Source organism: Pholis gunnellus, assembly GCF_910591455.1.
Source record: "Pholis gunnellus genome assembly, chromosome: 10".
NCBI lineage: Eukaryota > Metazoa > Chordata > Actinopteri > Perciformes > Pholidae > Pholis > Pholis gunnellus.
The window spans coordinates 26,720,157-26,745,156 of record NC_136537.1 but is presented as its reverse complement, the minus strand read 5'-3'; the positions used below and the strand labels follow the sequence as shown (position 1 = coordinate 26,745,156).

General features: G+C 45.0%; 4 protein-coding genes across 4 annotated transcripts in view; 2 read left to right on the top strand and 2 right to left on the bottom strand.

The window, feature by feature from the left end:
* Positions 1-2,141, top strand: part of abca1b (ATP-binding cassette, sub-family A (ABC1), member 1B) — a 58,302-nt gene extending 56,161 nt beyond the window's left edge. Inside the window, exons 48-49 of the mRNA XM_079167395.1 lie at positions 121-364; positions 1,448-2,141. Coding sequence (XP_079023521.1) covers positions 121-364; positions 1,448-1,591 — 388 coding nt within the window. The 3' untranslated portion in view covers positions 1,592-2,141. The remainder of the gene's footprint in view (positions 1-120; positions 365-1,447) is intronic.
* An 18-nt stretch (positions 2,142-2,159) lies between these two features.
* nipsnap3a (nipsnap homolog 3A (C. elegans)) lies at positions 2,160-7,346 on the bottom strand. Its single transcript, XM_079167404.1, has 6 exons — positions 7,230-7,346; positions 4,900-5,107; positions 4,565-4,726; positions 4,332-4,481; positions 2,692-2,778; positions 2,160-2,605 (listed from the first exon to the last, which is right to left on the bottom strand). Exons 1-6 carry the CDS (start codon positions 7,293-7,295, stop codon positions 2,529-2,531), a joined length of 750 nt encoding a protein of 249 aa, XP_079023530.1. The 5' UTR covers positions 7,296-7,346; the 3' UTR covers positions 2,160-2,528.
* A 1,192-nt stretch (positions 7,347-8,538) lies between these two features.
* noa1 (nitric oxide associated 1) lies at positions 8,539-13,448 on the top strand. The gene is made up of 9 exons (XM_079167397.1): positions 8,539-8,807; positions 8,975-9,907; positions 9,992-10,156; positions 10,252-10,368; positions 10,492-10,583; positions 10,951-11,082; positions 12,334-12,450; positions 12,525-12,642; positions 12,948-13,448. The coding sequence occupies exons 1-9, from the start codon at positions 8,591-8,593 to the stop codon at positions 13,193-13,195; spliced, it is 2,139 nt and encodes a 712-aa protein (XP_079023523.1). The 5' UTR covers positions 8,539-8,590; the 3' UTR covers positions 13,196-13,448.
* Positions 13,449-14,275: 827 nt separating this feature from the next.
* The window catches only part of rest (RE1-silencing transcription factor), an 11,006-nt gene continuing 281 nt past the window's right edge, over positions 14,276-25,000 (bottom strand). The window contains exons 2-6 of the mRNA XM_079167396.1: positions 20,268-20,552; positions 18,806-19,348; positions 18,558-18,718; positions 18,381-18,464; positions 14,276-16,739 (exon numbers count right to left, since the gene is read on the bottom strand). Coding sequence (XP_079023522.1) covers positions 15,013-16,739; positions 18,381-18,464; positions 18,558-18,718; positions 18,806-19,348; positions 20,268-20,515 — 2,763 coding nt within the window. The 5' untranslated portion in view covers positions 20,516-20,552 and the 3' untranslated portion in view covers positions 14,276-15,012. The remainder of the gene's footprint in view (positions 16,740-18,380; positions 18,465-18,557; positions 18,719-18,805; positions 19,349-20,267; positions 20,553-25,000) is intronic.

The following is a 25,000-nucleotide window of genomic DNA, read 5'->3' as shown; positions in this document are numbered from 1 at the left end:
CGGTAACATCGGCGTGTGTGTATATTGCGGCGTCTTCGGGTAGCAGCAGCCACACTGTCAACATTTCCTGCAGAATTTTCTAGTTGATGCTGTGTATTAATGTGCGATTGTGTCCCTCAGGTTTGGAGACGGGTACACCATCATCCTGAGGGTGGGGGGCCCGGACGGAGACCTGCTGCCCGTCATGAAGTTCATCGAGAGCGAGCTGAGCGGCAGCACTCTGAAGGAGAAACACAGGAACATGCTGCAGTACCAGCTGCCATCTTCTCTCACCTCACTCACACACATCTTCTCCATCCTCGCCAAGAACAAGGACCTGCTGAGGATCGAGGACTACTCCGTCACTCAGACCACCCTGGACCAGGTAACCACACGAAACACACACACCTGAGCAGGTAACGACACTAGACACACACACCTGAGCAGGTAACCACACGAAACACACACACCGGAGCAGGTAACGACACTAGACACACACACCTGAGCAGGTAACCACACGAAACACACACACCGGAGCAGGTAACGACACTAAACACACACACCTGAGCAGGTAACCACACGAAACACACACACCTGAGCAGGTAACCACACGAAACACACACACCGGAGCAGGTAACCACACGAAACACACACGCCTGAGCAGGTAACCACAAAAAACACACACACCTGAGCAGGTAACGACACTAGACACACACACCTGAGCAGGTAACGACACTAGACACACACACCTGAGCAGGTAACGATACTAAACACACACACCTGAGCAGGTAACCACACGAAACACACACACCTGAGCAGGTAACGACACTAAACACACACACCTGAGCAGGTAACGACACTAAACACACACCTGAGCAGGTAACGACACTAGACACACACACCTGAGCAGGTAACGATACTAAACACACACCTGAGCAGGTAACGACACTAAACACACACACCTGAGCAGGTAACGACACTAAACACACACCTGAGCAGGTAACGACACTAGACACACACACCTGAGCAGGTAACGATACTAAACACACACCTGAGCAGGTAACGACACTAGACACACACACCTGAGCAGGTAACGACACTAGACACACACACCTGAGCAGGTAACGACACTAGACATACACACCTGAGCAGGTAACGACACTAAACACACACACCTGAGCAGGTAACGACACTAGACACACACACCTGAGCAGGTAACGACACTAGACACACACACCTGAGCAGGTAACGACACTAGACACACACACCTGAGCAGGTAACGACACTAGACACACACACCTGAGCAGGTAACGATACTAAACACACACCTGAGCAGGTAACGATACTAAACACACACCTGAGCAGGTAACGACACTAGACACACACACCTGAGCAGGTAACGACACTAAACATACACACCTGAGTGACACTTCCTGTTGATCTGATTGGACGGCGTTTGTTGTTCCAGGTGTTCGTGAACTTTGCGAAGGACCAGAGTGACGACTATCACTCCAAAGACTCGGTGCGTCGCCGAGACGTCACCGTCGATGTTTCCACGCTGAGCGGAGCAGCTGAGGGGGGGGGGTGCCCGCTGAGGGAGAGCGTCATGTGATCGACCCCTCGCCTGTCGCGACGTGATACCTGTGGGCGGAGTCACCTAACGCCTCATGCCAGTCAATGCAAATGATTCCCAGCGTAGCCGCCGCCCACCAGCCTGTTAAAGACCTTGAATAACCGCCTCTGATTTCTTCTTCTGTGATTAATGAACTCTGCGTCCGTTGAACCAACGAAGAAGAATCAAATCATTTCAAATGGCCGAGGGCTCAACTGCAACAATCACATGTTTAGAAAAACGTTTGATTTCGTTTTTATTGTGTCAGAGTTTTATTTATATGTGTAGCTGAAACGGAGTGTGATTCCTTGTCTTATTTTGGCGGGACGTGTCTGTTTCCTGTAGTGTTTTAACAGCCAATCAAAGCGCTCGATGCAAAGCGCTGCACGACGAAGATTTTCTAGTTTTTTAAAGAAAAGATCCGATTTGTTAGTGTTTGTGTGAAGTAAATACCTCAGAGGATTGAACAGCTGATCCTCAGCACTTTACATCATGTTTATTTAACCCTGAACTCCACAATAAAGAAACAAATCCAGCGCCTCTGCTTTTACTCTTTAAAGTTTATTATTCAGATTTAAGAGTAGCCCCGCCCACCTCAACATCCCAGCCACAGGATTGGACGCTGCTGCTGTCACAACACCGAGACATCTGATTTATTAATGCTTTTATTTTTCATTATTACATATTTATTTAACTCACTTCCTGCTGTAACTATGGATCCCGCTGCTCTTCTTGGTAAGCCCCGCCCCCTGTGTGACTGGTGGAGGCAGACGATTGGTTAAGGTGAGCATTGAGCTCCGGTCGTTGGGGTCAGAATAGCTCATTGACCAATCACAGCGCAGCTTACCGAAAAAAGCAGTGGGATTCATCATAACGCTACGGAAGCCCACAGAGGACAAAGTAAGGTTCAACAGTTTGTTTTCTGTGACACAGGAAGTCACTTCAGCGGAGAGAAAGAACAAGGGAACATGAGTTTGTTCTCCTGAGAGTCCAGATGGACGACACAGTTTCTGACTGAAAGAGAGAGAGACAGACGGGTGAATGAAGGTATGACATCATCCTGTATAATGTCACATGATCTCCTGTGGGCGGAGTCTCACCTGCAGCGACCACTCGGGCGTCAGTGTGAGATTTATGTCGAACTTCAGCTCGCTGGTCAGCGCTCTCGAACCACCAGAGGGCGTGAACTGCACACACACACACACACACACACACACACACACACACACACACACACACACACACACACACACACACACACATTCAAGAGTCAACAAGACGAGACACTTGAGGAGCAAAGAGAAGCTGAGGTTTTATAACCTTTTTAGTGTTCGTGTGTGTTCAGTGAATGTATTACACATCACTTCATTTCTTACAGTGTACCTCTGTTCAGTACCTCTGTCCCCTAACGAGGCCCTCAACGTGTTACATCTAACCGCCCCACCACGTGTTCTCTTGATCCAAACTCCTTCCTTCTCCCACCATTGTGATGCTGATGACACCCAGCTGATATTTCCTCCCGGTGACACTCAAGTGGAGGTACGCATCGCTGCGTGCTTGGCTGACATCTTGAAGTGGATGACGACACACCACCTCAAGCTGAACCTGGACAAAACCGAGCTACTGTTCCTCCTGGGGAAGGGCTGCCCGCACCGAGACCCGTCCATCACCATGGACGAGACCGTGGTGACGCCAACTCTGACTGCGAGGAACCTGGGTGTGACCCTGGACGACCAACTGTCGTTCTCAGCAAACATCTCATCGGTTACACGCTCCTGCAGATTCCTGCTCTACAACATCAGGAGGATTCTCCTCTTCCTCACTGAGACGGTGCAGGTCCTCATCCAGGCTCTGGTCATCTCCCTCCTGGTCTACTGCAGCTCTCTACTTGCCGGAGCCCCGGCGTCGGCCATCAGACCTCTGGAGCTCGTCCAGAAAGCTGCAGCTCGTCTGGTGTTCAATCACCCCAAGTTCTCCCACAACCTCCCTTCTCCGTGCTCTACACTGGCTCCCTGTAAGAGCTCTCATCCAGGTTCAGACTCTGGTGCTAGCCTACAGGTTCAGACTCTGGTGCTAGTCTACAGGTTCAGACTCTGGTGCTAGTCTACAGGTTCAGACTCTGGTGCTAGCCTACAGGTCCAGACTCTGGTGCTAGCCTACAGGTTCAGACTCTGGTGCTAGTCTACAGGTTCAGACTCTGGTGCTAGTCTACAGGTTCAGACTCTGGTGCTAGTCTACAGGTTCAGACTCTGGTGCTAGTCTACAGGGCAGTGAAAGGAACAGCTCCTTCCTGTCTCCAGACCATGGTCTAGCCCTACACCCCCCCTGACCACTTGGCTCTGCTGCCTCGGGGCGATCGGTTCCCCGTCGCTCAGAGGTCCCTGCGGCCGATGGACCCGGTCTCTGTTCTCTGTCCTGGCCCCACGATGGTGGAATGAACTCCCCACTGACGTCAGGACAGCAGAGTCGCTGCCCATCTTCCATCAGGCTGAAGACTCACCTCTTCATGAAGCTCTACCCTGAGCCTTCCTCTCAGCACTGGTTGTGTTCATGCTAGTGTGTTTCTGTACGTCTGCTCTGGTTTCTGCTCTGAGATGTTTAAAGGAGATGAACTCATGACTTCTGGTGACGAGTAGTTCTCTTGAATACTATGTTGAACACACTGACTGTAAGTCTCTTTGGATAAAAGCATCTGCTCAATGACTGTAATGTAATGTAATGTATATCTTTTACAGTGTACCTCTGTTCAGTGTTCCACACTCGCTGTTGAACGCTCCCACCAGCTTGCCGTACCCAGGTGCATCATGGGAAGTGACGGCAGCCTGGAAGGCGTTTCCCCAAACCGCCGGACCACCGGGACGCATCTGGAAGGAAACCAGCTCGTACACACCTGAAACACACCTGGTGTCATGAAGAGGAAGTGATGTCATTACAGCTGTCATTAGGGCATCACAGTGAGGGGGCGGGGCTTACCGCCCTCCTGGGGGGGGTCCTGCAGGTGACTCCAAGGAACCAGGTAGTTCACCTCGTTCTCCTGAGACGTCAACATCGGTATCGCCTTAGAGACGTACTCAGAGATCCACGAAGGGTCCTGAGAGAGAGCTGCCCGAACACCTGCCCGCTGAGAATAACTGTCTGAGGAGGAGGAGGAGGAAAGGGAGGAAGAGGAGGAGGAGGAGGAGGAGGAAGAGGACGCAGAAGAAGAAAGAGAAGGAAGAGGAAGATGAGGAGGTTAGGTACACTTTTAAAATCTTGTGATGAAGAAGAACCTGTAAACGGAAGAAGAAGAAGAAGAAGAGGGTTCTCACCATACTTCCATATATGGAAGACCTTGTTCAGGCCACCGTACTCAATGCTCCAGTAGCCAATCAGCTCAGAGTGGGAGGTGCGCAGGTGGATCTTCTCATTGGTCAGTTGGAGGAAGGCAGCGTTCTGGTCTGGACGGATGCTGTAGGTGCGGAACTCATAGAAGGTTCTGTGTTTCTGTTGGGGACCAGTGGACAGACGGACACGAGGCTGCAGAGAGGAAGGAATAGATCAGAGGTCTCACATCAACATTCTGGACTACAGACCGGACCTGGAACACTGAGACCTGGACCAGACAGAAACTGGTGCCACCAAACACCTCAGTAGTGGACACCAGTATGTACAACTTCTCTCTCACTGCTGGAACAATAGAAAGTGAACACTGGAAGTGAACACTAGGAAGTGAACACTGGGACGTGAACACAGAAAGTGAACACTGGAAGTGAACACTAGGAAGTGAACACTGGAAAGTGAACACTAGGAAGTGAACACTGGAGATGTGAACACTAGGAAGTGAACACTGGAGATGTGAACACTAGGAAGTGAACAGTGGAAAGTGAACACTAGGAAGTGAACACTAGGAAGTGAACACTAGGAAGTGAACACTGGAAGTGAACACTGGAAGTGAACACTGGGAAGTGAACACTGGAAAGTGAACACTAGGAAGTGAACACTAGGAAGTGAACACTGGAAAGTGAACACTGGAAAGTGAACACTAGGAAGTGAACACTGGAAAGTGAACACTGGAAAGTGAACACTGGAAAGTGAACACTAGGAAGTGAACACTAGGAAGTGAACACCGGAAGTGAACACTGGGAAGTGAACACTAGGAAGTGAACACTGGAAGTGAACAGGGGAAGTGAACACTAGGAAGTGAACACTGGGAAGTGAACGCTGGGAAGTGAACACTGGAAGTGAACACTGGGAAGTGAACACTGGAAGTGAACACTAGGAAGTGAACACCGGAAGTGAACACTGGGAAGTGAACACTAGGAAGTGAACACTGGAAAGTGAACGCTGGGAAGTGAACACTGGAAGTGAACACTGGAGATGTGAACACTCGGAAGTGAACACTGGAGATGTGAACACTAGGAAGTGAACAGTGGAAAGTGAACACTAGGAAGTGAACACTAGGAAGTGAACACTGGAAGTGAACACTGGAAGTGAACACTGGAAAGTGAACACTAGGAAGTGAACACTAGGAAGTGAACACTGGAAAGTGAACACTGGGAAGTGAACACTAGGACGTGAACACTGGAAGTGAACACTGGAAAGTGAACACTAGGAAGTGAACACTAGGAAGTGAACACCGGAAGTGAACACTAGGAAGTGAACACTGGAAGTGAACATGGGAAGTGAACACTAGGAAGTGAACACTGGGAAGTGAACGCTGGGAAGTGAACACTGGAAGTGAACGCTGGGAAGTGAACACTGGAAGTGAACACTAGGAAGTGAACACCGGAAGTGAACACTGGGAAGTGAACACTGGAAGTGAACACTAGGAAGTGAACACTGGAAAGTGAACACTAGAAACCAGACAGTGGTCACTTACACTGTGAGTGGACACTCAAAGTGAACATGGACACCTTAGTGTCCACTTTGAGTGTCCAGTGTTCAGCCCGTTCCTCTATAAAGATAAATGAACCCTAACTCAAGGACTGAATAAAGGTTTTCATGTTTACGTCACCGTTTGATTCTTGCCACCGCCTGCTGGTCAACATACATTACTGCAGGTGATCAATAGTGATGTGACCCATGAACCTTCAGAGACCCACTGACGTCACCTGGTAAATGTTTGAGAGACTAAACTTGAGTCTAAGGGTTGAATGGTGTGAAGAGGAATGAGTCAGCACTTTAATCCTTAATGTTTCAGACTGAACTCACATGTTTAATGTTTACTTTACGTCTCCATGCTTCCTCTGGTAACACCATGTTTAACGTCACATTGCTATGAATTGTGGGTAATTCCCTTAGGCAAAATCTGCAGAAATACGAACTTATGGAAAGATAAAAGACTCAAAATGTCTGAGACTCAACAGAACTAAACTCAGTCCACGAGAGAGAGGGTGTGTGTGTGTGTGTGTGTGTGTGTGTGTGTGTGTGTGTGTGTGTGTGTGTGTGTGTGTGTGTGTCTGCTCTTCATACTAAGCTCAACCACTTTGAACACGTTTTAACTGAATAAAGAACTAAAGTAAACTTCCTGTTGAAGGTGATCCGGTTCATGTTAGACCTGGTCCTCTGAGTCCAGTACAAAGATTACAGACCACCAACTAACTGCAGAGTGTCAGGAGGATCTGATTGTGGTCTGGTCCTGTTCTGGTTCTGGACTCACCTGAGCAGCAGCAGCAGGTGAGAGGAGGACCACAGCGGACCTCAGAGACCTCCTGATCTTCAACATGTTGAAAGTAAGACAGAGCGCGAGCTCACAGGACGTTTATGTGAGTGACAGAGATCCTCTGTGGGCGCGAGGTCTCACTCCTCACGGGGAATGTGTGACGTGACCGTGACGACTGACCACGCCCCCTCCTTTATTTATTCTAGACCTTCTGTACATATTCATAGTATAGATGGCACCACGGTGTGTTGGTGCACATTGTTTTGTGTTTTTGTTGTAAATACTCGGAGCTCTTTCACCAGAGATGAGCTCATGAACATCTGCTAACTTCTGTGGACTCACTGGAGATTCTCGTGAAAGGTGGCTCAGCTTAGCCCACGATGAAGCCTGGAGGAGAGGGAAACGGCCGCAGCGCTGGTGCGTCTCCGCACATGTGGATTTCACTCACCGCTGCCGCTCACTGCAACATCCTCATCCTTCATCCTCCGGTCTGTGCTTCACTGAGACCCGGCTCTGTGGATCGGTACCGGACTGTTCATTTGAGAAAAAAATGTGAACCTGAAGGTTCAAGTTGTGGTCTTGAACATTGAAAAATACAGCAATGTATTCACAATGCTGAACTAGGTCTGGGCGAAGCGAGTATCGGGACCTGACCCGAGTATCGGGACCAAAGACTCATCGAACCAGTAGCTGGTTCCCTCCGAAGTTTCCTTCTCTCGCTCCTGTTATCTGTTCGTTTGTGCACTTTATTTTATATTTAATTTATTTCATAGTTTTCTGTAAATTGTAATATATTTCTACTTTGCACTGTGTTGATTGTTGATCGTTAAATGTGACGTCATGTCTAATCCCTCATATGTTCAATGTACCATGACAATAACCTTCTGATTCTGATTAAAGTCATAGTATGTCGTAAAAAAAACGCACCCACCCACCCACACACACACACACACACACACGCACACACACATGCACACACACACACACATGCACATGAACACACGTACACACTAACACGCACACACACACACAGTGTTTTTGGTTCCTGAAGCAGCAGCAGAGTGAGCCCTCTGTCGTCATCAGTAATCAATAATTCCATTTTTTTAAATGTGTATTAATTAATCTCGTGTTGCATCATCACATGATTATTGATCCTTTAAATATCTATGAATGAAATATTTGGTTTAGTTTTCAAAATAAAACATTTAGTAGTTTATATTTTTTAACGGAACATAAACAAACGACGCGTTTTACGTCACGTCCGTTCAGGAAGTGGAGCACAAGCATCAGGAGAGTCTCGTGCGTTCATTGCTCCAAGGTGAGCGAGGTGTGTTCGCGTGCGGTCGGAGGAGTGAAACATGTTGAAGGCGGCCCAGCTTGCGGTCCGCCGGGCGGGGAGGAGCGGGGTTTGTTTTCCTCCACGCCGCGTCCCCGCTCTGGCCTGTCGGTCAGTGCCTGGCTCATGGGCCGCGGCAGGTCGGGATGTGACCCGGATGTTCTGCAGCGGAGCCGAGAGGAAGATCTGTACGGTGGACCTGGACCTGGAGGAGGTGTTTGTGTTTGTGGAGTGTTCAGGTGAGACTGAGGACAGGTACTAGTAAGTACTGAGAAGTAGTACGGGTAACAAGAGGTACTACAAGTACTCAGAAGTACTACGAGTAACAAGAGGTAGTACAAGTACTTAGAAGTACTACAAATAGCCTGTGGTTCTGATTCTTCTTTTTCTCTCCTGGTGGGTTCAGATCCAGAGGAGGACAAAGACCTCCATCAGCTGAGCCTCTTCTCTGATCCTCCTCCTCTGGTTCCTCCTCTGGTTCCTCCTCAGAGACACATGAGGTCTTTGGAGCGTCAGCTGCAGGTGTTGAGGGGCGTGGCCCAGCAGGAGGTGGAGCCTGAATCTCTGATCCAGTTCCAAGACGTGGACTTCCCGCTGGACAAGAGTGTTGTGTCATCGAAGAAGAAGAAGAAGAAGACGCCGGCAGGTAAAGGTGAGCAGAAGGTGTTCGGTACCCCGGACCTGGAGGAGCCGGTGAGTGACACCTGCTGCTCGGGCTGCGGCGCCGTCCTTCACTGCACCGCCGCCGCCGTCCCCGGATACCTGCCCAGCGAGAAGTTCAAGGTGCTGCTGCAGGAGGAGCAGCTGAGCGGCGCCACCTGCCAGCGCTGCCACCTGCTGACCCACCACCACAAGGCCCTCAACCTCCAAATGACCCCGGACCAGTACCGGGCCGTGGTGCGTCAGATCCGGCCCCACAGGGCTCTGGTGCTGCTGGTCGTGGACCTGATGGATGTCCCGGACTCCGTGGTCCCCGACCTGCCGGACCTGGTGGGGACCAACAAACACGTGGTCGTCCTCGGAAACAAGATCGACCTGCTGCCCGGAGACTCGCCCGACTACCTGCGGCGGCTCAGGAGGCAGCTCTCCGGGTACTGTCGGGACGCCGGCTTCGGGGATCAGGTGACCGACGTGCACCTGATCAGCGCCAAAACCGGGTACGGCGTGGAGGGTCTGGTGTCCAGCCTGCAGAGGTCCTGGAAGTACAAAGGTGACGTCTACCTGGTGGGCAGCGCCAACGCCGGCAAGTCCACACTCTTCAACACGCTGCTGGAGTCAGACTACTGCAAGTCCAGAGCCTCAGACCTGGTCCACAAGGCCACCATCTCTCCCTGGCCCGGTGAGCCAGACTCCATTCATATAGTCGATTTAATGTGTCAGCGTTCGTCATGTGTGTTGTCTTCTTCTGTCGTGGTGCGTTCAGGGACCACACTCAACCTGCTTAAGTTCCCCATCATCAACCCGACTCCTCACAGGATGTTCAGACGGGAGGAGAGACTGAAGGAGGCGGAGAGACAGACGGAGACAGAGCTGTCTCCAGAGGAGATGAAGAGACTGAGACACTTCAGCAGACAGGGATACCTAGTGGGTAAGACGGGGGGGGAGACAGGAGGACCTCCTGTCCTCCTTGTTCACCTGTCTACCTGTTCACCTGTCTACCTGTTCACCTGTCTACCTGTCCAGGTCGTGTTGGCAGAACCTTCCGGTCTCACATCAGATCCAGACCCGATGAGATCCAGTTCGATCCCGACAGTTTGGCTTTTGGAGAAAACGATGACGGAGAGATGAAGAGCTTGACAGGTGAGAGAGATGTCTGATTGGATGAACGATCTCTGATGTCATCAGTGTAGTGATGTCATCAGTGTAGTGATGTCATCAGTGTAGTGATGTCATCAGTGTAGTGACCTCTGTGTGACGTTTCAGCTCCCATCGTGTCAGCTGACGAGTTCTCCTTCAACGAGCTGAAAGACGCTCACTGGCTGTTCGACACGCCGGGAATCCTGAAGGAGCACGACGTGAGTACACAAATACATAAATACACAAATATATATATATAAATACACATATATACAGAATCCTGAAGGAGCAGTGTGTGTGTGTGTGTGTGTTTGTGTCTTGTGTCTTGTGTTTTGTGTGTGTCTTGTGTGTGTGTGTGTGTGTGTGTGTGTGTGTGTGTGTGTCTTGTGTCTTGTGTGTGTCTGTGTGTGTGTGTGTGTGTGTGTGTGTGTGTGTGTCTTGTGTCTTGTGTGTGTCTGTGTGTGTGTGTGTGTGTGTGTCTGTGTCTGTGTCTGTGTCTGTGTGTGTCTGTGTGTGTGTGTGTGTGTGTGTCTGTGTGTGTGTGTGTGTGTGTGTGTCTTGTGTGTGTCTGTGTGTGTCTCTCAGATCCTCAGCCTGTTGACTGAACAGGAAGTGATGTCAGTGGTTCCCACTCAGGCTGTGGTCCCCCGGACATTTGTGCTGAAGCCCAGCATGAGTCTGTTACTGGGAGCTCTGGGCAGGATCGACTTCCTACAGGTCATAATGATTCATATTATTGATTCTGCTTTTTACTATGAAAACATGTCATCATTTATTAATATTCAGGAACAAAGACAGAATTCTGATTGATATATATTATAGTAATATCATTATTGATGCATTCATGTATTGATCACTTTAATGTAGCAGCTGGTAAAGGAGGAGCTCATTTTATTGACTTTATATAATCTATGATACTTCATCATTTATTAGTTGATCGATCTGTAAAGTAATTAAAGCTGTCAGATAAATGTAAAAAGTACAATATTCACTGTGTGATGTCATAGAGAAGAAGTATAATTAAGTACAAGTTCCTCTAAATTGTACACTAGTTACTTGAGTAAAAGGACTTAGTCACTCAGTTAACATTTAACATTTATTTTGATGTTTCTCCTCGTGGGGGGGGGGTCCTGCTGGTTTACATGTGTTGGTTATCAGCTGATGTTTACATGTGTTGGTTAACAGCTGATGTTTACATGTGTTGGTTATCAGCTGATGTTTACATGTGTTGGTTAACAGCTGATGTTTACATGTGTTGGTTAACAGCTGATGTTTACATGTGTTGGTTAACAGCTGATGTTTACATGTGTTGGTTAACAGCTGATGTTTACATGTGTTGGTTAACAGCTGATGTTTACATGTGTTGGTTATCAGCTGTTGTTTACATGTGTTGGTTATCAGCTGTTGTTTACATGTGTTGGTTAACAGCTGATGTTTACATGTGTTGGTTAACAGCTGATGTTTACATGTGTTGGTTATCAGCTGATGTTTACATGTGTTGGTTAACAGCTGATGTTTACATGTGTTGGTTATCAGCTGATGTTTACATGTGTTGGTTAACAGCTGATGTTTACATGTGTTGGTTATCAGCTGTTGTTTACATGTGTTGGTTATCAGCTGTTGTTTACATGTGTTGGTTATCAGCTGATGTTTACATGTGTTGGTTAACAGCTGTTGTTTACATGTGTTGGTTATCAGCTGATGTTTACATGTGTTGGTTGTCAGCTGATGTTTACATGTGTTGGTTAACAGCTGATGTTTACATGTGTTGGTTATCAGCTGATGTTTACATGTGTTGGTTATCAGCTGATGTTTACATGTGTTGGTTAACAGCTGATGTTTACATGTGTTGGTTATCAGCTGTTGTTTACATGTGTTGGTTAACAGCTGTTGTTTACATGTGTTGGTTAACAGCTGTTGTTTACATGTGTTGGTTGTCAGCTGATGTTTACATGTTTGTCTCCTCAGGGGGGGCGGTCCTGCTGGTTTTCGGTGGTGGCCTCCAGTCGGGTCCCGGTTCACATCACCAGTGTGGAGAAAGCCGACAGTGTTTATGAGAAGCATGCGGGACACGAGCTGCTGGGGGTGAGGTCACGTGATCACAGTGACATCACACGCTCAGTGACACCATGCTGACGTGTTTTTGGTGCTGCGTTCAGGTTCCTCTTGGGGGGTCGGAGCGTATGAAGAAGTTTCCGGCATTGGTTCCTCAGGAGGTCAGGCTGGAGGGGCGGGGCTACCTGGAGGCCGCTGCTGACCTCAAACTGTCTTCTGCAGGTAAACGTCCTGTTAGACGTCTTCACCGACACGGGAAATACAGACACGAATATATACATGAATACACAAATACATTCATGAATACATAAATACATCAATATACAAAATACGTCGATAAATAAATACGTGAATAAATCTATAAAGCAGTCATCCAGGTGGGAGGAAACACACCTGCTGATGAGGGAGTTTATTAGAAACACCTGAAACTGACCTGTCTGTCTCTCTCTCTGCCTCTGTCTGCCTGTCTGTCTGTCTGTCTGTCTCTCTGCCTCTGTCTGTCTGTCTGTCTGTCTGTCTGTCTCCAGGTTGGGTGGCAGTAACAGCAGCATTAGGGGACCAGGTCTTGTTGAGGGTTCTTGGTCCGTCCTCATCAGGTTTCAGTGTGAGGACGCCTCCTCTTCTTCCTCACATCGTGTCTCTGAGAGGACAACGCATCAGAAAGTCTCCGGCCTACAAACCCCAGAAGCCTCCTGGGCTGCTGGACGGAGGACTGTCGGCCCGCGGAGCCGAGAGGCTGCAGGTGAAGAAGAAGAAGAAGAAGAGCGACGGGTAGGAGGATTCCATGATGACGCTTCATCGCTCCTCAGTCAGCCATTGTTTCTGTTCTCCTCTCAAGGAGGAGTTAGGAGTTAGGAGTGAGGAGACACCTTTGCTGTGACCTTTGAAGAGTCACATCTGGACCAGATGTGACTCAACGTTTGTGTAGTTTTTATATGAAATGTAGCTTCATCCAATTCAACTGTAATGACTTTATATATATAAACAGCTGCTGATGTCAAATTGTATCAATAAACATTCAACTTTAATTTATTGTATTTCATGTCGACAGGATTGTGTTTATATTCATCAATCGTGTGTGTGTGTGCGTGCGTGCGTGTGCGTGTGCATTAAGAACAAATGACCTCGTTGATTTATAAAATCCTTTATTTTATAAAACTCAGATTAAATGTAAATCAAACAGTGTTAAAGTGAAGACAGACCATAATATTCCTGTAGACAGTTGTGATTGATACGTTCTACATGAAGATGTTATGCATCTTTAATAACAGACCTTATGAAGAACAGTTTGATCTAAAGACAAGATTAATATCCACAATCATCTATTAAGAAAATAACAATTCATGTTTATGATTCAACTCGTCAAACTGAATACGACTGAACTCAGGATTCACATCATCATCTTCATCATCTTCATCACAAACCTGGTGGTTGTTTTCAAAGTAAAGGAGGGAAAGTTTCTTTACAATCAGAATACGCTTCAAACTTACTTTGGCTTCTCGACTGAAGGGAATATATATATACATATATATACATATATATATATATATATATATATACATATATATATATACATACATATATATATATATACATATATGTATATATATACATATATGTATATATATGTGTTATATATGTATATAACATATATATATATATATACATACATATATATATATATATATATATATACATATGTATATATATATGTATATATATATATACATATATATATATACATATATGTATATATATACATATATGTGTATATATATGTGTTATATATGTATATAACATATATATATATATATATACATATATATGTATATATATAATATATACATATATATGTATATAACACACATGGTATATATGTGTATATATATATACATAAAACAAGCTGTTTATTTTTACAGTTGAAGTTTAGACTGATGATCGGTCACAATCTTCTGTGGAATAACAGATAATTGATGTTTTACAATAAACTGTAGAATCATGTTAACCAATCAGAACTCTCAGAAGTAAATATTCACACTGTACAAGTTAAAGAAAAGTTTTTCTACAAAAGCGACAAACCTGCAGACGTTAACCGTCTAAAATCAAACAAACCGAGTTGATTGTCAAAGGCACCGAATGTTCCACTTTATCATTTATAATGTTTGGACAAAGTTTCCTCCAGACGATGAAATGTTCAACTTGAAGTCATTGATACGGTGGAAAGACACGAATCTCAGGTGGTCATGATCTGATGACATCATGATCTGATGACATCATGATCTGATCTCAGGTAGAACCAGACACCAGGGGGCAGCATCACACAGTCTCAGTTTAGATTCTCACACATTTTGGAACAGAGAGCTTGTTATAAAACACTTCACCCAAATCTGGAGAATCTGTCGGTGAGATAAAAAAAATCTAACTCTACGTTTTGGCACCAATTTTGACCGAAAAGGCCGAAAGTGTGTTTAGCGTATTTAAGGAACTCCTTGTTACGAGACATACAGAGTTCATCTCGGCATCTTTTAGAGTCCAGGCTCTCAAACCTGATTGATGAGGTCCAGCTAACTGGGATGAACTGGATCCGGCTCCTCACTCCTGTACCTTGGCGGTGTCATCCAGGTAGTAGACGTTAACCAGGTGGCGGTTCAGGTGGCGCCGGTACTCCGCCTCCAACGGGAACGTGCGGTCGCAGAAGATGCACAGGTGACTCTTGAGCTCCGTCGGGGTCGGGATCTCGTCGGTAGGCGTCTCGGGGTCGTTGGCCATCTTGCCCGACCCGGCGCCGTTGCTGTTGAGGCCGGAGTCGTCGCTGTTCTCGGAGGCGCTGTCGCTGATGTCACTTCCTCCCTCGTGGCTGCTGTGGATGCCCTCGTCGTCCTCCGGGTCGCTGGGTTTGTTTCGCTGGCCCGGGAGCACCAGAGAAGGCGGCGATGTGGGTTTAACGAACGTGGGAGCAGGCCGGTCTTCGGTGGGAGAAGGCGTGTCCTCAGCTGAGCTGGAGGTGGGTTTGTTCAGAGTCTCCTCCGGCAGTGTTGGAGTGGTTTCATCAGTGGAGGTCTTCTTCGGGTGGTCCAGCTTAGCCGATGCTTCTAGACCTGAAGTCTTCTGGTCCTTAATTGGATCCACAGTTTGTTGAAGGCTCGTGGCTTTCTTGCCGGTATTCCTGGTCTTCTTCTGCTTTACAGGGGATGACCCGGTCCTGTCTGACCCGGTGGACCTCTGTGGTGGCGGAGCGGCATCATTTGTATTCTTAGTGTCTTCTGAAGCAGGTTTCACCTGCAGCTTCTCTGCAGCGCCGGCTTTCAGCCGTCTGGCCTTGGATGGAGTCTCAGACGAGGACCTTTTGGAAAGGTCGAGGGCCTCCGCTGCTTTCCTCTTGGCAGCCTTTTCCTTCACCACCTTTTCCTTTTTCTCAGGACTGACCGGTTTCTGCTGAGCTTCAACCACATGTTCTGGTATTTTCTCTGACTTCTTTGATCCAGACTTCCTTGGCTTGTTGAGGCTTTTGTTCTCCTTTCCGGTGCCATCATTCTTCTGATGTCCTCTCACCTTCTCGTCCTCTTTCTGCCTCCCTTCTCTCTCCTCCTCTGGTCTTTGTTGGTCTCGTTTTTCCGTCTCCGTTTGGTCCTGGACTGTTTTCTTGACTCGTCTCTTCCCCTTGTCTGTATTAACAGCAGCAGTTATTGTCTCCGTCTCTAGAGGATTCTCATTGACCTTCTCAGTCTTCTTCTGCCTCGTTGTGACCTTTTTCTCCGGTTCCACCTTCTCTTTGACTTTCTGTAGTTTCTCTTTCTCAGCAGTGACGCTGGATTTCTTCGGAGGCTTGTCGGGTGCTTCGGTTTGAACCGGATGGGCGCTGCTGGGCCGGCTGCTCTTTTTGATTGACAGATTGATGGGACTCGAGTCCTCGCCCTCGTCCTCCATGTCAAAGTCCTCCTCGACGCTGGATGAATTGTCAAACTTGCCTGCTCCAGAGTCCTGGTTTTCCTCTGCACCGTCAGCACCGGGTTTCTTGACACGCAGCTTGACCTTGGAGATGTCTACGGACACGTCGCAGCCGGAGTGCCTGGACTTGATGTGGTACTGCAGGTTGCATTTCTTGGAGGCGGCGTACTTGCATAGAGGGCAGAGAAACTGTCGAGGATTCAGGTGGAGTTCCACGTGCTTCTTGAAGTTGCTGCGGTCGGCGGTCTTGTACTCGCAGTATGGGCAGGAAAGAGGTTTGGGGCCGTTGTGGACCTGCCGGGCGTGGCGGGTCACCTCGTGCTGGTTGGCTGCCAGGTAGTTACAACTCTCACACTTGAAAGGACGCTCACCTGCACAAAGGAAGCCAAGAGTCAAACTGGTGCAGAGGATAATGTGACAGGTGAGACAGGTGAGACACCAAAGACATGCAGGAAGCTTCATATCCACACCAGAACACTTCAGTCTGAAGACACTGAGTGTCAAACAGGGCTCATAATGCTGCTTTATACAGGTGTGAGGTGTGTCTCCAGACTGATCTGCTTTGGTGTGAACACTTCAGACAGGAAGTCACAGCACGGGAAGTCACAGCACGGGAAGTCACAGCACAGGAAGTCACAGCACGGGAAGTCACAGCACGGGAAGTCACAACACGGGAAGTCACAACACGGGAAGTCACAACACGGGAAGTCACAGCACGGGAAGTCACAACACGGGAAGTTACAACACGGGAAGTCACAGCACGGGAAGTCACAGCACGGGAAGTCACAGCACGGGAAGTCACAACACGGGAAGTCACAGCACGGGAAGTCACAGCACGGGAAGTCACAACACGGGAAGTTACAACACGGGAAGTCACAGCACGGGAAGTCACAGCACGGGAAGTCACAGCACGGGAAGTCACAGCACGGGAAGTCACAACACGGGAAGTTACAACACGGGAAGTCACAGCACGGGAAGTCACAGCACGGGAAGTCACAGCACGGGAAGTCACAGCACGGGAAGTCACAGCACGGGAAGTTACAACACAGGAAGTCACAACACGGGAAGTCACAGCACGGGAAGTCACAACACGGGAAGTCACAGCACGGGAAGTCACAGCACGGGAAGTCACAGCACGGGAAGTCACAACACGGGAAGTCACAGCACGGGAAGTCACAGCACGGGAAGTCACAACACGGGAAGTCACAACACGGGAAGTCACAGCACGGGAAGTCACAGCACGGGAAGTCACAGCACGGGAAGTCACAACACGGGAAGTCACAACACGGGAAGTCACAACACGGGAAGTCACAACACGGGAAGTCACAACACGGGAAGTCACAACACGGGAAGTCACAGCACAGGAAGTCACAACACAGGAAGTCACAGCACAGGAAGTCACAACACAGGAAGTCACAACACAGGAAGTCACAGCACAGGAAGTCACAGCACAGGAAGTCACAGCACAGGAAGTCACAACACAGGAAGTCACAACACAGGAAGTCACAGCACAGGAAGTCACAACACAGGAAGTCACAGCACAGGAAGTCACAGCACAGGAAGTCACAGCACAGGAAGTCACAACACAGGAAGTCACAGCATGTAATTCTACTGCAAATCACTTTACCATGTTAATCCAAAACGAGCGCTTTATTGAGAGCAACAAACACAAACATGTTTAAAGTGTGAGACGAGAACCTCAACAATCACCTGTTTTTACAGCGAAGAACTCTACGAGTAAATACTAAGTCGAGACAAGTAAGCCCCAAGTCAATACCAAGTCCTACACTTTGTGTTTAGAGTTCTAGACCAGTCAATATGTTAAGACTTCAGTCTGACTCTAGTCCAAGTAAGGTGACCCAAGTCCAGACCTCTGGCTGGACTATGATCAGGATCAGGATCTTATAAAACGTATTCCTGAGGGTTCACAGACAGCCTAGGTCTCATATGATCATTAACCTGTACAGGTTCCTGCGTGTATGAAGACAAATGTTATAGGGTGGATGACTGACCGGAATGAGTCCTCATGTGTCGGGTCAGGTGGGTCTTCTGAGAACTGGAGTAGTCGCAGTAGGGACACTGGAAAGGACGGACACCTGTACAACACACACATCAAGACTTTAAACCCCTGTCAGGTGAGTCACTGCAACAACAGGAAGAGACAAAGACAAGAGACAGGTGTGTCCTACCTGTGTGCGTCCTGATGTGCTGGATGTAGTTGCTCTTGCGGTCGGAGAAGTAGGAGCACTGGCTGCAGGTGTGCAGTTTGCTGGGGAAGTGGTTCCTCAGGTGTTTCCTCCAGTGGTACTGGCTCACCGTGGTGTACGGACACAGAGTGCACTTGAACACCCTGCAGAGACACAGCAGCACTCATCTTTAACCATCTGAAGGTACAACCGGAGGTGAGAACAGTGAGGTCACCTGTGTTGTGTGTTACCTGTGGTCCTCGCCCTCCTTGCTGTGGTGTTTCAGGTGAGCGATGTAATGGTCGTATCTGTTGGTGTTGTAGCCGCACCGCTCGCACCGGATCAGCCCTTTGACGTCACCTGCCGCCGCATCCTCGCCGCTCTCCGCCTCCCCTCCGGACAGTTCCTGGTTCTCGGGTGCGTCCTTGGTCCTGGTCTTGCTCCTGCCCTCGACCCGGTTCACCACCATCATCTTGCTGACGCCGTGAGTGCCGAGGTGTTTGACGAACTCCTGCTCGTTCTGGGCCTGGAAGTGACACGGCTTACAGTGGAAGGGCTTCTTCTTCTTGGTGGTCTCCGTCGCGGCAACAGGGACGTGTGGACGTTCGACGACCTGCTCAGGTGTTTTGGTGCAGGCAGAGGGGCGGGGCTTAGTGCGACGGGACAGGTCTTCAGCTTTGACCCCTTCCTCCTCTACGTCGTTTCCTACGACCACAGCAACGATGTTGGGGCTGGGAGACTCGGGGTACTCGAGGATACACACCTCTCTGTAGTTCTGGTTGTCGTAACTGTACCTGTCCCCCCCCCCCACACACACAGAGTTGATACACACACACACACACACACACACACACACACACACACACACACACACACACACACACACACACACACACACACACACACACACACACACACACACACACACACACACACACACACACACACACACACACACACGTAACACTTTCCTGACTAACTACCGGGTGATGGCTAACTCCTGACTAACTACCGGGTGCGGGCTAACTCCGTACTAACTACCGGGTGCGGGCTAACTCCTGACTAACTATCGGGTGCTGGCTAACTCCTGACTAACTATCGGGTGCTGGCTAACTCCTGACTAACTATCGGGTGCTAGCTAACTCCTGACTAATTATCGGGTGCTAGCTAACTCCTGACTAACTACTGGGTGTTAGCTAACTCCTGACTAACTATCGGGTGTTAGCTAACTCCTGACTAACTACTGGGTGTTAGCTAACTCCTGACTAACTATCGGGTGTTAGCTAACTCCTGACTAACTACCGGGTGCTGGCTAACTCCTGACTAACTACCGGGTGCTAGCTAACTTCTGACTAACTACCGGGTGCTAGCTAACTCCTGACTAACTACTGGGTGTTAGCTAACTCCTGACTAACTATCGGGTGCTAGCTAACTCCTGACTAACTATCGGGTGCTAGTTAACTCCTGACTAACTATTGGGTGCGGGCTAACTCCTGACTAATGACCGGGTGCTAGTCAACTCCTCCTGACTAACGATCGGGTGCTAGTCAACTCCTCCTGACTAACGACCGGGTGCTAGCTAACTCCTCCTGACTAACGACCGGGTGCTAGCTAACTCCTCCTGACTAACGACCGGGTGCTAGCTAACTCCTGACTAATGATTGGGTGCAGGCTAACTCCTGACTAATGATTGGGTGTAGGTTAACTCCTGACCTGACGATGTTCTCCTCCTCGCTGTCAGAGTAGCTGCATCCCACCGTCTTCAGCTCCATCATCTCCTTCTCGTCCGCCGCGCTACCGTCACCGCCGCCGCTCTCTGCCGCCGTCACCGCCGCTACGTTGGCCAGCATCACCAGCTGAGGAGCCGGCAGCGTGTTCCTCGGCATGTCGCTCTGAGCGTCCTCCATCAGAGGAACGCCGACGGGGAACATCTCCACGGAGAACACCGTCTGAGCGGCCATGTTGGTTTAAGCTCTTCAACTCGGCAGGAAGGAGAAGCTGCAGAGAGGACGACATGGAGGACGAAGACAGAAACAATGAGGGGTCTTTATTATTATAAATGCTTCATAGTTCATGGTGTTCTATGTAGTGGCTTTAATTAAGGCAGACAACGAGCTGTTAAATAACAATAGAACCATTTACAATTCATAATATACATTTAAACTTCTTATAAACATGTTTATCCTCCATTAAACTTATGATTAAACTTATTATGGTTTCACAGTAAAGACAAACTGAGCTAACTAGCATTGTAAACGTTCTTTGATATGTACAGTGGATATAAATAGTCTACACACTGTTAAAATGAGACCAAGATAAATCATGTCAGAACTTTTTCCACCATTAAACGTGAACAATTCCATTGAAAAACAGACTGAAAAACGTACAATAACCTGGTTGCATAAGTGTGCACATCCTCTTATAACTGCGGCTGTGTTCAAAATGAACCAATCACATTCAAACTCATGGCAAATAGTAGTCGGTACACACCTGCCATCATTTAAAGTGACTCTGCTTAATCCCAAATAAAGCTCAGCTGTTCTAGGAGGACTTTCCTGACATTTTCTCAGTTGCATCTTACAGCAAAAGCCATGTTCCGCAGAGAGCTTCCAAAGCCTCAGAGGGCTCTCATTGTTGGACGGTATCAGTCAGGAGAAGGCATGAGATGTACCATGGAACAGTGACATTACCAAGAACTAGACCTCCCTCCAAAATTTATGAACAGACGAGAAGAAAACTGGTCAGGGATGCTTCCAAGAGGCCTACAGCAACATGAAAGGAGCTGGCTGTGTACTACATGTGACAACCATCTCCCGTACTCCTCACATGTTTGGGCCATGGGGTAGGGTGGCAGGACGGAAGCCTTTCCTTACGCAAAGAAACTCCCAGCACGGCAACATTTTGAAAAAACATACATGAAGTCTCCCAAAAGCATGTGGGACAATGTGTTCTGGTGTGATGAAACCACGGTGGAACGTTTTGGCCATAAACAACACTGCACATCACCCAAAGAACACCAGACCCACAGCGTTGCTCCTCAGCTGGAGCGCCTCAGTGGAGGAAGTATGAACAACCTTCAATCCCACCAAACCGTCAGGCTTCCGTCAGAAAGCACCTTTCAGCACGACAACCACACAAAACATACACCCAAACAACAGCATGGCTTCACCACAAGAAGATCAACGTTCTGGAATGGCCCAGACCTGAATCCAGACCTGAATCCAGACCTGAATCCAGACCTGAATCCAGACCTGAATCCAGCAGAGGGGTGATCTGAAGAGTGGTCAAACATGACCTGGTCTACGTGTGCCTTGCTGATGGACTCCTCCACACAGACTGAGCGTTGTAATCAAACCCAGAGCTGCTTCAGCAGAGTGTTACCATGAAGACGGACTTCATTGTCCCGCAGGACGTTGGTCCTGGAAACACACCCAGTGTCTGCTGTTACAGCCTCAGGGTGTGCTCACTAATGCAACCAGGTTATTCTACGTTTTCTTTGTTTTTCAATGGAATTGTTCACGTTGTGTCACATTAATTTATCTTGGTCTCATTTTAACAGTGTAGACTATGTGTATATATACACAAATATATTCAATTCACATATATCACTTCATTATTATAAGAGTAGAGGTACCACAGTGTACATCTATAATAATATATACATGATATATATATTAATGTGTATATATACACATTAATATACACATATTATATATATATAATATATAATATGTACATATATTAAGGTATATATACACATATAATATATATATAATATATATACATGTGTACATATATTAAGGTATATATATATACACATGTTATATATATATAATATATATAATATGTACATATATTAAGGTATATATACACATGTTATATATATATAATATGTACATATATTAAGGTATATATACACATATTATATATATATAATATATATTATATGTACATATATTAAGGTATATATACACATATTATATATATATAATATATATACATGTGTACATATATTAAGGTATATATATATACACATGTTATATATATATAATATGTACATATATTAAGGTAAATATACACATGTTATATATATAATATATATAATATGTACATGTATTAAGGTATATATACACATGTTATATATATAATATATATAATATGTACATGTATTAAGGTATATATATACACATGTTATATATATAATATGTACATATATTAAGGTATATATACACATATTATATATATAATATATATACATGTGTACATATATTAAGGTATATATATATAAGTTATATATATATAATATGTATATATATTAAGGTATATATACACATGTTATATATATATAATATGTACATATATTAAGGTATATATACACATGTTATATATATATAATATGTACATATATTAAGGTATATATATACACATATTATATATAATATATATACATGTGTACATATATTAAGGTATATATAAAATATATATAATATGTACATATATTAAGGTATATATACACGTTATATATATATATTATATATATAATATGTACATATATTAAGGTACATATATACACATATTATATATATAATATATATACATGTGTACATATATTAAGGTATATATATATACATGTTATATATATATAATATATATAATATGTACATATATTAAGGTATATATACACATATTATATAGATAATATATATACATGTGTACATATATTAAGGTATATATATACATGTTATATATATATAATATATATAATATGTACATATATTAAGGTATATATATACATGTTATATATATAATATGTATATATATTAAGGTATATATATACACATATTATATATATAATATATATACATGTGTACATATATTAAGGTATATATATACACATTATATATATAATATATATAATATGTACATATATTAAGGTATATATACACATATTATATATATAATATATATACATGTGTACATATATTAAGGTATATATATACATGTTATATATATAATATGTATATATATTAAGGTATATATATACACATATTATATATATAATATATATACATGTGTACATATATTAAGGTATATATATACACATTATATATATAATATATATAATATGTACATATATTAAGGTATATATACACATATATATATAATATATATATACATGTGTACATATATTAAGGTATATATACACATGTTATATATATTATATATATACATGTGTACATATATTAAGGTATATATATACACATTATATATATATAATATATAATATGTACATATATTAAGGTATATATACACATATTATATATATAATATATATACATGTGTACATATATTAAGGTATATATATACATGTTATATATATAATATGTATATATATTAAGGTATATATATACACATATTATATATATAATATATATACATGTGTACATATATTAAGGTATATATATACACATTATATATATAATATATATAATATGTACATATATTAAGGTATATATACACATATTATATATATAATATATATATACATGTGTACATATATTAAGGTATATATACACATATTATATATATAATATATATACATGTGTACATATATTAAGGTATATATACACATATTATATATATAATATATATACATGTGTACATATATTAAGGTATATATACACATGTTCGTGTCTTCCCTCTGAACGCTGGAGACGTTTGTCCTCCATTTTGAAACAGCACCACAGTTCAGTCGACAGCGACAAACGTTCAGAAGTTCTTTTAGAAAACAAGTTTAACTTTAGTTAGTGAGCTGTTAGTTTAACCTGTTAGTTTATAAACTAACAGGTTAAACTAACAGGTTAAACTAACAGCTCACTAACTTCTCACTTTAAAGAGTTAAAGATGAATCTAGATCACAGATTCACTCTGCAGCACGTTTACAGTAAACACACAAACTTATCTTGAATAAAACTAACTTTACCATCGAGCTGTTTAAACTTTGAGACTTTTTAAATCTTAAGTCGGTTAAAGATTAAAAAAGTGAAAGTGTGATAAACAAACACGTGTTGAACGTTTACGGACTAAACTCTAAATAATAATGTGTTTTAACCTCAATACAGATACTTAAAGTTATATAGTTATATATAACTATGTATATATATATATATGTGTATATGTATAAAAGTAAGTGTCACTCCGTGTGATTTAAAGTGATTTAAAGTGATTTAAAGACCATTTCAGGTTCAGAAAACTTTAGTTTGCGGAAGCGCAGAAGTGTGATTAAAGAGAGCGACCTTTACATTAGTACATTTAAAGTGTTTATAAAGTACTAAAGCAGGTTTCTGCTCTATATGAGTTCACGTTAACTCGAGGGTGGACGTGTTGCGAGTCCTTCGGCTGGTCGTGTGTTATCCTTGGTGCTGATCAGACCCCGGACAGCGACC